Consider the following 13,991-nt stretch of genomic DNA (forward strand, 5'->3'; position numbering starts at 1 on the left):
TGTATTTCTGAACAAAAACAATAGATTTAGTGACTTCAGTGAGTCATAAAAAAAAAAAATTATTATATATATACACACACACACACACACACACACACACACACACACACACACATATATATATATATACACTCATATACACACACACACACACACACACACACACACACAAATTTGTTTACGAAACACAAATAAAGCCTTTAAAAATAATTAAACATGAATCAAAATGAAAACAAAAACAGAAACAAACAAGAAGTAATTAAAAAAATGGGACAAACACACAACTTACAACAAGACAAACAACTGAACAAAAATTATGAGGGATGAAAATATTCCTACATAAAAAGCCATAAAAATAACAAAGATGTAAAATTGAACAATAAAAAAACAAAATAAATAAACAAATAAATCTTAATGTTATTTATATATACCCCATGCATATATACCCCATTTTGAAAACGAATACATTTCTCCATTTCTCAGTGAATATAGGCAAAGTATTTTGTTGCATTTAACTAAAACGGATTTATCAAACAAGATATATTGATTAAAATAATATTTTAGCCACCAAACTTATTTAGAATTTGAAAGATAATACAATTAAATTTAAGCAAAATATTGAAAAAAAATTAACTAAATTTTTACTTTTTTCTCTTGATTTTGTCCTCTTTTTTTATTTGCATTTAATATTTTTCTATAACATAAATTTGGGTGAACTAGTTTTTGGATCGTTATCGCAAGTTATTTTGTTAGATTAGCTCCAGATTTGGCTTCAGTGTTGACTTATCTAATGTATATGCATAAATATAATATTGTATAGCTTTAGCTATTAAAAATATTAATTTAAAAGAAAGATTTGTGAGGGGTGTACTTATATATGCTAAACACTGTATATACACATTATTATTATCATCATTTTTAAAATCACTCACCCTAGTTTAATTCAAGTGTGTAAACTGACCTGGTTGATTCTCTGTAAACCCACTAATTCTTTACTCAGTGTTTGAGAATCTGTCATGAACTGCAGGAAATGAATTAAATCTGCACTGATCCTAAAACAGTAAAGATGATGCAAGACGAGAGTTTGTTTACTGCGCTGCACTGCTTTCACATCTACAACTACCACTTCCTCCTGTAAAACACCTACAAATGCTGTCTGTTCAGCTGTCTGTTCCTAATTACCCTAACCTACCTAGTTAACCTAATTAACCTAGTTAAGCATTTAAATGTCACTTTGAGCTGCAGAGAAGTGTCTTAAAATATCTTGTAAAATATTATGCATTGTCATCGCGGCTAAATCAGCTTACAAAGTAATTATTAAAACTAATATGTTCAGGAAAGTGTTGAAAAAAAATCTTTTCTCTGTTAAACAGAAATTGGGGTAAAAAAACAGGGGGGTTAATAATTCAGGGGGTTAATAATTCTGACTTCAACTGTACATAAATTAATAAAAATAAATGCCTAAATAAAAAAAAAAGAAATAGCAATAAATGAATGAAAAAATAAAGTTAAACATTAAAATAAATAAATACAAATATCGGCAAAATGTATAAGCATTTACTATAAACAGAAAGATTAAATAAAGTTTATTACATTTTAATAATATTTTTAGCTTCCTTAAATGTAGAACAACATTTATTGTGAGAAAAAACCTACATGAATACATTTCAAAATCACATCACATTTTACATGCATATTTTATTCTCTCATTATTTTAAAAATAATTTATTTATGCTTTCAAGTAAATATTTATATTTTAAGCTTATACCACTAATAAATAGCCTATAAACTAAATGTAACAATATAATAAATTCATAAACAAACTTGTATACAAAAAACAGGTAAGTGCAAAAATCTTTACAAATACATTAATATACAAGTCTATAAATGTACTAACAAAAAACTAATAGATTAACACAAAAAAAAACTATTTAAAGTGATAAACATCAGAAAAAAAAACAATTTTCAAGAGTTTAAGAGTCAGTTCATGTTGAATAACCAAGACATGTTTAGATACTTTTAAATAAGACACTATTTTAATTCAGTAGTGCACAAGAGAGGGGATTGGACCTAAAATGCTTTAGTGAAAATATTTCTGTCAGCATATAGGGCTAATACTGTCAGTAGTCTGTTTGTATTGTTTTCAAAACTACAGATCAGACTCCACCTCATATGTAAGAACTAAATGGGAGAAAGGAGGAAGTAGTACAACAAAAGAGGATTGGTTAGAAACATGTAATTCCCAATGGCAAACTACAGGCTTTCACCAATGGAGACTATTTGCCTGGAAAAATATTATTCGTTTCTTTATAACTCCTGCACAAAAGTGCCTCGATAAAGTGAGAACAGGGTGTTGAAGACATTGCGGTATAGAACTGGCTAATCATCATCATCATCATCATCATCTATTTTGGGCATGTCCAATTTTACACCTGTTTTGGAAGGATATGCACAAGACATTGGAAGCCATAATCTCGAAGATCGAGATCCAGTTTCAATTTTCAGTGCTATACTTGGGAAGTTTTGAGTTGCATGAGGCTAGAGACACGCATTTATGGACAATATTTCTGGTTGCTGCCAAGAACGCCATTACCAAGCGGCAACCTCCTGCTCTCCCTCGGTAGGCCAAATACTGCAATTCATCGACTGGCCTTTGGGGGCTGGCTACAGATGTTTTCTGACTGCAATAGTAAACTGGACAATTTTACAGCTGATAAAAACATGTTTACAGCCTGGTACAAAGATGGTTTTAGTTCATATAGCTAATATTACCCTTCATGACAACTGTGAGGGGGTAATTTTTTTATAACTCATGCGTTTATTTTTTTAAAAGTTTGTCTGTCGTTGCTCGCTGTCTCGTCACCTCAGCTGATTAGCTGATGAACTCGGCATAAACATTGTATTCTTGTCTTGTTTTGTTTTATGTGGCTTTACACAGTCATTTGCCTTTTGGAATTATTTCCCACACTTTATTGTGCTCACAAACCATTCAAGTTGCCTTCATTTCTCAGGTGAGTGCAAATGTATGCTTCACTTAAGATAATTGATCATGAATCATTTGCTTTAGACCTGTGAAGCACTCCAGAATCTGACAGATTGATTTGCTGTAGTCTCCAGAACAGTCATCTAAAACTTTGTCATACAGTGTTGTGCCCTGATTTTATAAATAGCCTTGCATTTAATACAATAACTGAAGTATTTGGAAGTAATTTGCGCTTTTTTCTCCTGTAGAAAAACGTCATTAGAACAATGTTTAGTGGCTCAATGTATCACAGCATTGTTTTTTAAAAGTCTAAACACTATATTGATATAGTGTACAACCAAGCACATGTGGTCAGAACACAAACAAGCCACAGGTAATGAAGTAGCGTTTCTCCAAAAGAAAAACCTGTCTAAGCAAAATGCTAACAACGTTTGTAGCTCCAATGACGCTCCGCCTCTTTGCCTTTATTTGCAATGACGCGCAAACAAATATATATTTTAGTTTTTTTTTTTTACCTTTATGATGACAGGACAAAAGAGAATTCAGACAAGAAAGCATTGGGAGCAGAGAGAGGGGAAGGATCGGCAAAGGACCTGCGAGCCGACAATTGAACTCAGGTCGCTGTGAGCACGTTAGCTACTGGCTACTGGTGCAGACTGGCCACGAGTACTTGTTGCTTCATTTGCTCTCGTCAGAAACCTATGGGTGACATCATGGATACTACATCCATATCTTTCACATCCATAAATGGCTTCTGCTAACCCCTCCCACTTTAGAAGATTTTAAAGCAATTGTTGTAGAACATGGAAGATGGAAACGTTTATTTAGTCTCTAAAACAAGAAAACAGAAAGGGGCTATTCTATGGAGCAAGTGGAATGAATTTTTGGACTCTGAGTTTAATCAGTGCTAATGTATGTATGTATGCGTGTATGTATTGTATTGTATGTAACCATGCAAGACCACTCTTAATAATGTTCTTTACCCTGCTGTTTTTGTTCAATATTTATATTTTATTTAATAATTTTTCTCTTCTTCTTAAATGTTATTGTAAACTCTCGGTAAATGCAAGTTGCAGTATTATATTTTGGAAAAAAAATATATAAAAAACTTAAATAATTGTTAAATTGCAATTTATTAAACCAAAAAAATCATACCCAAAATAAAGAAGAAAAAACAATATTTTGGATTTGTAGGTGTTGTCATATTTGAAGGTTCTTGTCATATTTACCATAGATTACGATCCCAATACCATGATACAGCATAGCTAAAACTGTGTCATCGGAAGTCTCTTCATAACAGACCGTTTAATTTACAGCAAGTTATGGGAAATCATTGTATATAATGATTGATTTGCATATTCGAGTTTTTGAGAGCAGGTTTGCCACTGAATGACGTTGTTTTACGGCTGCTGTGAGCGGAAGAGGTGTTTTCTGAGTTTCCTGCTCCAGTGTGGTAAACCACAGGAACTCGACAGCACTGCACACACAGGAAGAACAGGCTCCGCCCCTTTCTCTCTTGCAGAGTCACATGACCCACAGCAGACAATGATGCGAGTGGCTCGATGTGCAATCTGTCATGTGGCCTACTAGACTTCAGTTCTGCTCTGGGCATCAAGGTTGAAAAATATATTCCAGGAAATAGTCTAAATGTTTTCACAATGTTAAGGAAACATTTTTCGAAATAAGGAAGCATTGGCATCAATTTATTTTGATGGTCCCTTTAACACATTTTGTTGAATTAAAGTTACATTGCATCTACATGCTAACTAATACTCATTAAATTATAAGTAGACTGTTTAAGGTTAGGATTAGTGTAAATTGACATGTACTTGCAATGTTTTTTTGTTGTCAGTTAAATGTGTGTTAAAGAAGCAGCAGATATTAAGCAAACAGTCTAATAACGCTTAAATGAGGATTAACTGGCATGTGATTGCAATGAAACTTTTAGTCAACAAAATGTGCAATAGGAACCATTAAAATAAAGTCTTACTGAAACATTTCCTTCATGTTTTTATATTTAAGCCCCAAATAATCCATGTCAAATTGTCTGTAAATGAAACTATGTTAGCTTGCCTGCTGTATCTAGGAAATGTTTAAAATTCTTTGGGAATGATTGGAAAACATTAAGAAAATGTTTTGGAATTCATTAGGGAAACATTTTGGAAAATTTTACAGAAATTCCTTTGAAACAAAACATATTGAGAACCTAAAGAAAACATTTCTGAACAGTTTGAAAAATATTGTAGAAACATTCACTTTTATAAATACATGTTAGGAAACTTGTAAACAAAACACCTGTATAAATAATTTGACATAAAAATAACAATGTTATGAAATGTTCAATGGAATGAAAATGAAACTAAATGTAAAATTCAGGAAAATTTTAAACCATTTTAATCCATCTTTTTGACTGAAGATTTTGGAAACTTTCATTAATGTTAAGAAATTATTTGGAAAATCTGAAAGTACAACGAAAAAAAATGGCAATTATAGATTAAAAATTTGCAGTTCAATTTGATTGTGGCATTTAAAAACTATTTTGGAAATATTTATGAAATGTTCTTTCAAATGTTAAAAACATTTGGGAATGACTGGAAAACTTTAAGGGAACATTTTAGAAAATGTTACAAAAATCCTTTGGAAAAAAACATTAAAAATTTTATGAAAACATTTCTGAACTGTTTGGAAAACGTTATGGAAACATTTACTTTTTATATTTTTTAGAAATGTTCGGAAAACTTGTAAACGAAACATCTGTAAGGATATTGAAAAAAAATTACAAAATATGTCAAAATATGTTTTACATAAAATGTTAAATTTAAAAAAAATATTGAACCATGTCAAGTCTATGTTTTTGACTGAACAGTTTAAAAAAACTTGGAAAAAAATGGAAAATCTGAAAGTGAAACATCTTTTTAAAAGTACAATTATAGATTTCGCAGTTCAATTTGATTGTGGCATTAGAAAACTATTTTGGAAATGATTAAATTTTCTAGAAACTTTTGGGAAATAACAAAAAACATATTTTTCTAAGTATTTTTCAATAAATGTAACATTTTTTGCAGTTCATTGTGACAAATTCACATTTTGAGAACTTAAGGCACAGGTGTCAAACTCAGTTCCAAAACTGAGCACAGTTTAGTTCCAACCCTAATTAAACACACCTGATCAAACTAATTGAGTCCTTCAGGCTTGTTTGAAACCTACAGGTAAGTGTGTTGGAGCAGGGTTGGAACTATACTGTGCAGGGCTTCGGCCCTCCAGGAATTGAGTTTGACACCCCTGACTTAAGGAAAACATCAAGAAAATATTTGGAGCCATTTTCGAGATGTTAAGGAAACTAATCAGAAACATTTGAAAAAAACATGAAAGGAAAAATGTAGAATTGTTATGTAGCTTTTCAAAAACATCAAGGAAAAATGTAGGACATGTTAGAAACATTTTAAAAATGTTGAGGAAACTATTGAAAATATTTTAAAATCATTTAGAGGACAAATTAGGATTTGTTGCCATCATTTCACAAATAAAAACTAATTTGATAACTTCCTGAAAACCATGAGGAACAATTTTGGTAACATTTTTTTCAATGTAAAGTAAACATTTCAAAACCATTTTCCTCCATCACCCCCAAATAATCCCCATCAAAACAGATTCTTTCCAGTAAAACCATCATTTTACCTTCAAGCACGACATCCTTTAGTTTCTCCACCGCTTTGGCAAAGCGTTCCACACTGCGCAGCAGGGACGGGATGTCCTCCACCTCGATGGCCACTGTGGTGTCAGCTGTCTCTGGTGAAGGGCTCTGGGCAATGACGGATTTTCCTGCACCCTTACTGAACACCCAAGATTGGATGGGGAAGCCGGCAGCGCTGGGATTGCGACTCAGAGAAGTGGGCCGCTTCAGGGTGCCCATCGGAGATGGGCAGCCCAGCGCCTTTGAGTGCTGGGTCAAAGGCGTACCTGGACAGGACGACGAGACCTCTACGATAGGGGGAGACAGACTGGAGGACGTTTGGGATGAAGAGGTGACACTGTCCACTGCATCTTTCCTAGGCTGTTCTTGAAGAGCGGACAGCTGGATTAAAAACACAAAAAGGACAGTGTGAGAAATCCAGCCTAATCTCACGAGAATACTATTTTACGTTTTGTCAGTTTAGTGGTTAATTCATAAGTTTACATACGAAAATGTAAGATTTTTAAAAAAGAAGCATGGCACCAATCCCCACACCTAAACCCAATCATCATTGGGAGATGAGCGATTTGTACTAAAATTAATAGATGAGATCGCACAAATTTATACAAATTAGCCACTAAATCTTAAAGTTACGAATGCCGTGAGATAGCATTGGAGAAAACATGGCACACAAACGTTTAAAGTCTGCATGAACCGGAAGTTGCTGAAACTAATTATTTTAGTATGTTGATATACTTCCAACTGAAACAAGATATTGAGTAGGGGACGGGTGATGAATGCAATAAGCACATCAATATAGCAGCATTTTTTACGACACGGTATAACAATAACTAATATTTTTACATTACTGTGACGTTTGGGTTTAGGTTTAGGGTAAAGGTAGACATTAAAAAATACAATTTATTGGGGAATTTAACAGATACACGGTAATACACAGTACAACTACTGCTTTTACGTTACTGTGAGGGTTGGGTTTAGGGTTGAGGTAGACGTTAAAAAAAATACAATTTATTGGGGAATTTAATAGACAATATAATACTCTGTACAACTTTATGTTACTGTGTAGGTTGGGTTTAAGCTTGGGGTAAGAGTAGACAATAATAAAATACAATGAATGAGAAATTTAATAAATAAATTATTTTCGTTACCTTCCAGCCGCAACCATTTCAGATCTAGCAAAGTACACCTGTCTTTTTGCACATCATTTCCTCATAGCAAACTAACGGTAAAAGAGGCGTAGTTAAAAATGTTGTGGGTGAAGCCGACAAACCAACAGAGAAGGACCGACACTCCAAAGATTAAAACTATTTTTTTGTTCAGAGGATTAACCCAACACGTGCTAACTGTTAACCGTAAGAATAACGTGTGCTAGCAAATTAAATGAAAATTTCATTTAGAGTTTAAGTAAGACTTTGAGACTGAAGCGCAAGATCTGTGGTTGACTACAATAGACGGCTGTTAGTAAACAGAACTTCTTTCACAAGAGCGATTGTGTAACTGTGGCCTACTTCCTGTCACACCCCGAAAAACTGATGCCACACTGAACTGGTCTTGCTGAGGCCTAAAAACACGAACACCAACACATGGACAAGTCACTGAAAATATAATTAGTTATAAATAATGATTGTGAACGTTATGATAACGTTAAGGAAACATTAAAGGATAATCTGTTTACATGTTGAAAATGTTGGAGTATTTAAAGAAAAATTTGGACTTTTGGAAGCATAAACTATAACTTACAAACTAAAAGGTGTCAAACGATCCTCTTACAGTGATATATTAAAAAAATATAAACATGCTTAAAAAAAATAAAAAAAGAGAATGACAAACGTTTAGCCATAAGCCAACAAGTCTAACAATTTCACATTAATTCATCACACTAACGTTTGACTTGTCAAACACACAATTACATCAAATTAAAAATTACACACAAACGTGCTGCTTAAGCAGTACCACACACACACACACACACACACACACACACACACACACACACACACACACACACACACACACACACACACACACTAAATACCTTAAAAACTACACAACCCACCTGTTTGAGCCAGACGTTGGGTTTATTTGGTAAAATGTCCAATTTCTTTTTGCTGCTTGACTTTTTCACTCTCTGACTCGTCGCGTAAGGACTGTAACTTTTGTTGCTCGACACACGTTTCAACATTTCCAATTACTGTACGTTGAAAATCTATCATATATCATATTTTAATCATAAAAAGTAATGTATGCAAGTAAAGTGACAAACTCAAATGTTCAAAGTAAGGCAAAACCTGAACTCCTTGCTGCGCCACATCACCCTGAAGAAGTTTTCTTTAGTCCTTTTCTCTTTTAAGTAACACAACAGTCAAAATGACATTAATAAAGTCCCCATTTCGGTTTGAAGGCTCTAATATTAGGACCACGTCGAAGACCAGGCGAAACCCCGAGCGCGAGAGTGAAATGTCAATCAAGTTGATTGGCAGGAGGAAAAGGCGAGAGATGCTCAAGACTTACTGATGGAGAGCTGAGAGGCGCTGGGTTGCTGCTTCCTGTTCGGCTCTTCTTAGACATCGAGTGCGTCTTTATTAGTTCCCTCGTCTTTTTGGAGAACATCTTAAGCTTCAGGTGTTAGTACCGGACTCGTAATTCGTTATATTTACTCTGCAAGCCCCCTGCCCACCCCCCGGCTCCCCATGTCAAAGCGCTGATGCGAGGTTTGCGCAGTGCGAGCTGGAGCTTCAGTCTCACTCGAACAAAACGATCATCGCACATTGAGCGAGTCTACTGACACACATCAGGCGCATCCGCTTTTCTGTTTTTTCTCTCTCGCTGTGCTTTTGACAAGTGAAACTGCGCTGCCGTGAAGAAACATGTGGGCTGGATAGCTTCATACATTCTCGCTGAAACTTAAAGCAACGTACATGAGGGGATTCACATCATTTTCTTGCGCGTAAAAACAAGATTCGCTGTCTGCCACACAGTGCACACGCTGTTAATGCTAGACACCTGCTCTTTAATTAAAAATGAAAACACCGCCCACTTTCGAGGAAAAAGAAACATCTTCACTTCTTTTTGTTTTTAGACTGACATAGGAGTTTTAGCAAGTGTGCTAAAAACTAAAAGCTAAAGACTAAAAGAAAATTAAAAGACTCCCATCTTAACTTGCCGTAAAGTGTCTCAGTCACAAACCAGGAAATGTATAAAACATTTGGGAATGATTGGAAAAAAAATTAAGAGGATATTTTGAAATATTAATAACATTTTTACAGAAATTCTTTAAAAAACATATATTTTGGAGAAATTAAAACATTTCGGAACTGTTTGGAAAATGTTAGGGCCCATTTGTCTTCAGAAACTTAGGGAAAGACCTAAAAAAAGCATGTAGACTAGTGGATTTTGGCCATTTATTTACAAAACTAAGGGTTTTGGGGGCTTGAAAACTCAATATTTTGAAAAAAGGTTTATTTTATTATTATTTTTAAAAGGAAAAATCCACTTTAATTGGAAATAGCCTAATTTTACAAGTCATCTATAAGTTAAACTGTTGAGGTTTACCTTTTTTTTTTTAACCCATTCAGCCGATCTCTGGGTCTGACAGGATAATCTTTAGCTTAGCATAAATCATTAAAGGGTCACGAAACACCAAAGCACATTTTCGAGGTGTTGACATATATGTGTACCACGCTGCGGAAAACACTATTAGGACACATGTTTCACAAAAAAGTGAAAATTGGTTGTTTTTGCGTTGGTTTGAGCAAATTAGTTCTTCCGGTTTGAAAAGAAATTTTGAAGCTACCTCACGGCCATGAGTCCTAGTGTAAATTCCAGCATTGAGACTAGATGTCTGTACCAGCCAGTTCAATGTGACGACTCTTTCAGCTTTAATTCATGAGAAAGACTTGGTTCAAACAAATCAGCGTGCTCTATTGTGAATGAGGTGCAACTTTATTAATATGCATGATAGCTTCAAAAACGGCTTTTACCTGTCACAGTGTTCAGACCACAGAGAGAAGTCTTATTGTGTTGCCCAACTGTATTTAAAAACAAATGGAAGAAGGAGAATTGTTTGGAGACATGGGCTGTCAGTGATGTATTTATATATGTGCTGCAATGAAGGTTTTGTGTCCATTTCCCCGCTATGAGAACGCAGCTGGACTCAGGTGTGGATTACAGTGGTCTGCTAACACGCGACAGAAATGTTTGTAAGGAACATTTTTTACCTGGGAGCTTTTTGCATCTGGAAATGGTGAAATCGGAATTTGCTGCTCGTCTCCTTTTAAAAAAGTCTCCAGTTTGTGTGAATTGTCCTTTCTCTACAAATTTGGTAAGTGTGTGATCAATGTGCTTTGTGTAATCAGATGGCAAAGTTAGTATTGTCAGTGTCGATTGCTGAGACAGGGGAGTTTCATGGCCCTTTAAATCAGATTATACTGTTAGCCTCCACTAGACCACAATCGCAAGTCAACATGTCAGAATTTTGAGATAAAAAGTCAGAAAAAAACTTTACATGTGAAATTACAACTATTCTAATGCTGTGGAGAAAAATATTTTTTAATTTTCAACTATGAAGGCTACATATCCTTGCAACATTTCAGTGTTTAATTAAGAAAACTAGATTGGCAATTACTGTATTTATTCTGAATAATGCAATTAAAATTAAAAAAACTTATTTTGTTATATTTTTTCATATGAGAAAATGTGGTGTGTTTTCTGTAACATAGGGAGCTTTGACAGTCCTTGGTTTTTGAGATGCATTGTGGCCAGTGGTGTAAAGGAACAAATTAGAAATACTCAAACTTCTGTAATTCAGCAGTTTTTTTTCTCACAAATTGTTATTTACCAAGTAGTTTTAAAAACGTGTACTTTTACTTTTCCTTGAGTACTACTTTCCTTCAACCTGCCGTCACTACTTTATTTTTTCTTGTCTATGAAAATGAGAAAAATCAGTCCAGTGATTCCTGTCCAATCAAGTCACACATAGAAGGTAAATGGCATCATAATAAACTACCTCAAGACATGGGCGATTTATAATTGCAGTAAACTGTTTGGAAGCATTCAAGTCCAAAATCTTTAGACACAATGACCCAGAGACTGTTTAGATGCATGTCACTGATGAGAAGATGACGGATGTTTACTGTATGATGACCGAAATGGCCTTAAACACCCAGCAGGCATAAGATGTCAACATGATGTTAGATTGACGTTGTACCGTAACATTGAGGGGACGTTGCTTTTTGTTTGAAAATGAAAATCGGGTTGACAAAACCCAACTTCAGGCCAACATTATTGTCAAACCAAAAATCAAATATCAACGTCTAATGATGTTACATCTTGACATTGTGTGGACGTTACCACTATGATATCTATCAGTTGTTGGATTTTGGTTGCCATACCAGAGGACTCCATGTCAGTGTTTAAAATCAATATGACATTGGATTTGTCCCTTTCCAACACAACCTATAACCAACCAAATAGCAACATCATTTCACATCGTTATTGGACATCAAAATAACATTGTCCTTAGACGCTGGCTAGACATATAATTTTGGTCACCTGAATCTACCCTAATATTAACGTCTTATGACATTGTGTGTCTGCTGGGCAAGAACTAAATGCACTATAAAATGTTACGTTTACACACATCCACAAATTACATGTTAACTTATCAGCTTTTAGCAGCGTGATACTCACTACTCTGGAGTACTTTTGAAAGGTCTACTTTTCACTTTACTTTGAGTAAAATTTTACAAAAGATTACTTACACTTAATTTTTTGGAAAGTAATGGTACTTTAACTTAAGTATTCTTTTCACCACTGATTGTGCCATTTGTAGGAGCAAAGTCATGGTAAATTAGTTTTGTTTTTTCTTACCAACAGATCTTTTAGAATATATACATACTTTGGATTAATTTCTCGTAAGACTGCAGTTTTGCAGTCTTTAAATTATTGCAAAACTGTATATGGATTGTTGATGTGACTTTGATGTGGCTTTTTTTTTGTCACACCTGATAAAAAATTATAAAATTATATACAGTTGAAGTCAGAATTATTATCCCCCCTTTGATTTTTTAATTTTTTAAAGTATTTCCTAAATGATGTTTAGCAGAACAAGGAAATGTTCACTGTATGTCTGATAATATTTTTTTCTTCTGGAAAAAGTCTTATTTGTTTCATTTCAACTAGAACAAATACAGTTTTTATTTTTCTAAAAAACATTTTAAGAACATAATTATTAGCCCCTTTAAGCTAGTTTTGTTTTTAAAAGTTTGCAGAACAAACCATCGTTATACAATAATTGCCTAATTACTCTAACCTGCCTAGTTAACCTAGTTAAGCCTTTAAAAATGTCACTTTAAGTGGTTTAAAAATATCTAGTCAAATATTATTTACTATCATCATGACAAAGATAAAATAAATCAGTTATTAGAGATAAGTTATTAAAACTATTTTGTTTAAAAATGTGTTGAAAACATCTTCTCTTCGTTAAACAAAAATTGGGGAAAAAAAATAAACGAGGGCTAATAATTCTGACTTTACTGTATAATTAATATTGTCATAATTTAAAATGCAGTAAATGGTTAAACATGTCTTTGTCTTCGATTTCCAGTTATAAAAACTGCTGCGTTAATACATTTTTGAGCCAAATCTCCAGCATAGATCAATAAATTACAACTCTCATATATTAAATTAACATAAAATAGTTAAATCGTTAATAAATACTTCAGGTCTAATTTTACAAGTGGCTATTTAAGTAAATCCCACTATCTTTTTTAATCCATATATTTCTAAAAACACAAGAGCTTGATACATTTGGTCACTGAAAACCATGTCCTCTGGTGTGACACTGTATATGCACGTTTTAAATTAAGTGGCGATTCCACTAAAAACTATAAGTAGTTGAAGGACGCTTCAGGATACACATTTAATATCATGTGATCTAACCTTTGATATGCACTGGTTGGGTTTTTGTCTGAGAATTTTTCACACATACTTTTTTTTTCTTTGAAAATGTCCAGCAAATCATAGAGAATAAATATTCCTAATTTCATATAAAATAAATAGCACTATTTGAAGATGTGTGCAACAATCATGAATATTCACTCTCATGCTATTTGTATATTATTAACAATTGTTCTTTTGCCATGTCATACCATAGGACAGGGGTGTCCAAAATCAGTCCTGAAGGGCCGGTGTCCTGCAGAGTTTAGCTCCAACTTCCTTTAACACACCTGCCTGGAAGCTTCTAGTATATCTAGAAAGAGCTTGATTAGCTGGTTCAGGTGCGCTTAATTCGGGTTGGAACTAATATATGAGGGA

At 33.9% G+C, this 13,991-nt stretch overlaps 1 protein-coding gene across 8 annotated transcripts in view; it reads right to left on the bottom strand.

Annotated features, from left to right (window-relative positions):
• arhgap45b (Rho GTPase activating protein 45b) overlaps positions 1–9,662 on the bottom strand; it is a 41,088-nt gene extending 31,426 nt beyond the window's left edge. For 4 of the 8 annotated variants that reach the window (XM_087304187.1, XM_087304186.1, XM_087304185.1 and 1 more), the window contains exons 1-2: positions 9,189–9,662; positions 6,662–7,058 (exon numbers count right to left, since the gene is read on the bottom strand). In XM_087304187.1, the coding sequence (XP_087160313.1) occupies positions 6,662–7,058; positions 9,189–9,287 (496 nt within the window). In that variant the 5' untranslated portion in view covers positions 9,288–9,662. Of the gene's footprint in view, positions 1–6,661; positions 7,059–8,733 lie in introns of all 8 variants that reach the window. The other 4 variants (XM_087304183.1, XM_087304182.1, XM_087304181.1 and 1 more) reach the window with 1 other exon arrangement.
• Between the last annotated feature and the right edge of the window lie 4,329 nt (positions 9,663–13,991).

The sequence above is a fragment of the Danio rerio genome, chromosome 22 (genome assembly GCF_052040795.2).
Source record: "Danio rerio strain M-AB ecotype USA chromosome 22, GRCz13ab, whole genome shotgun sequence".
NCBI classification, from domain to species: domain Eukaryota; kingdom Metazoa; phylum Chordata; class Actinopteri; order Cypriniformes; family Danionidae; genus Danio; species Danio rerio.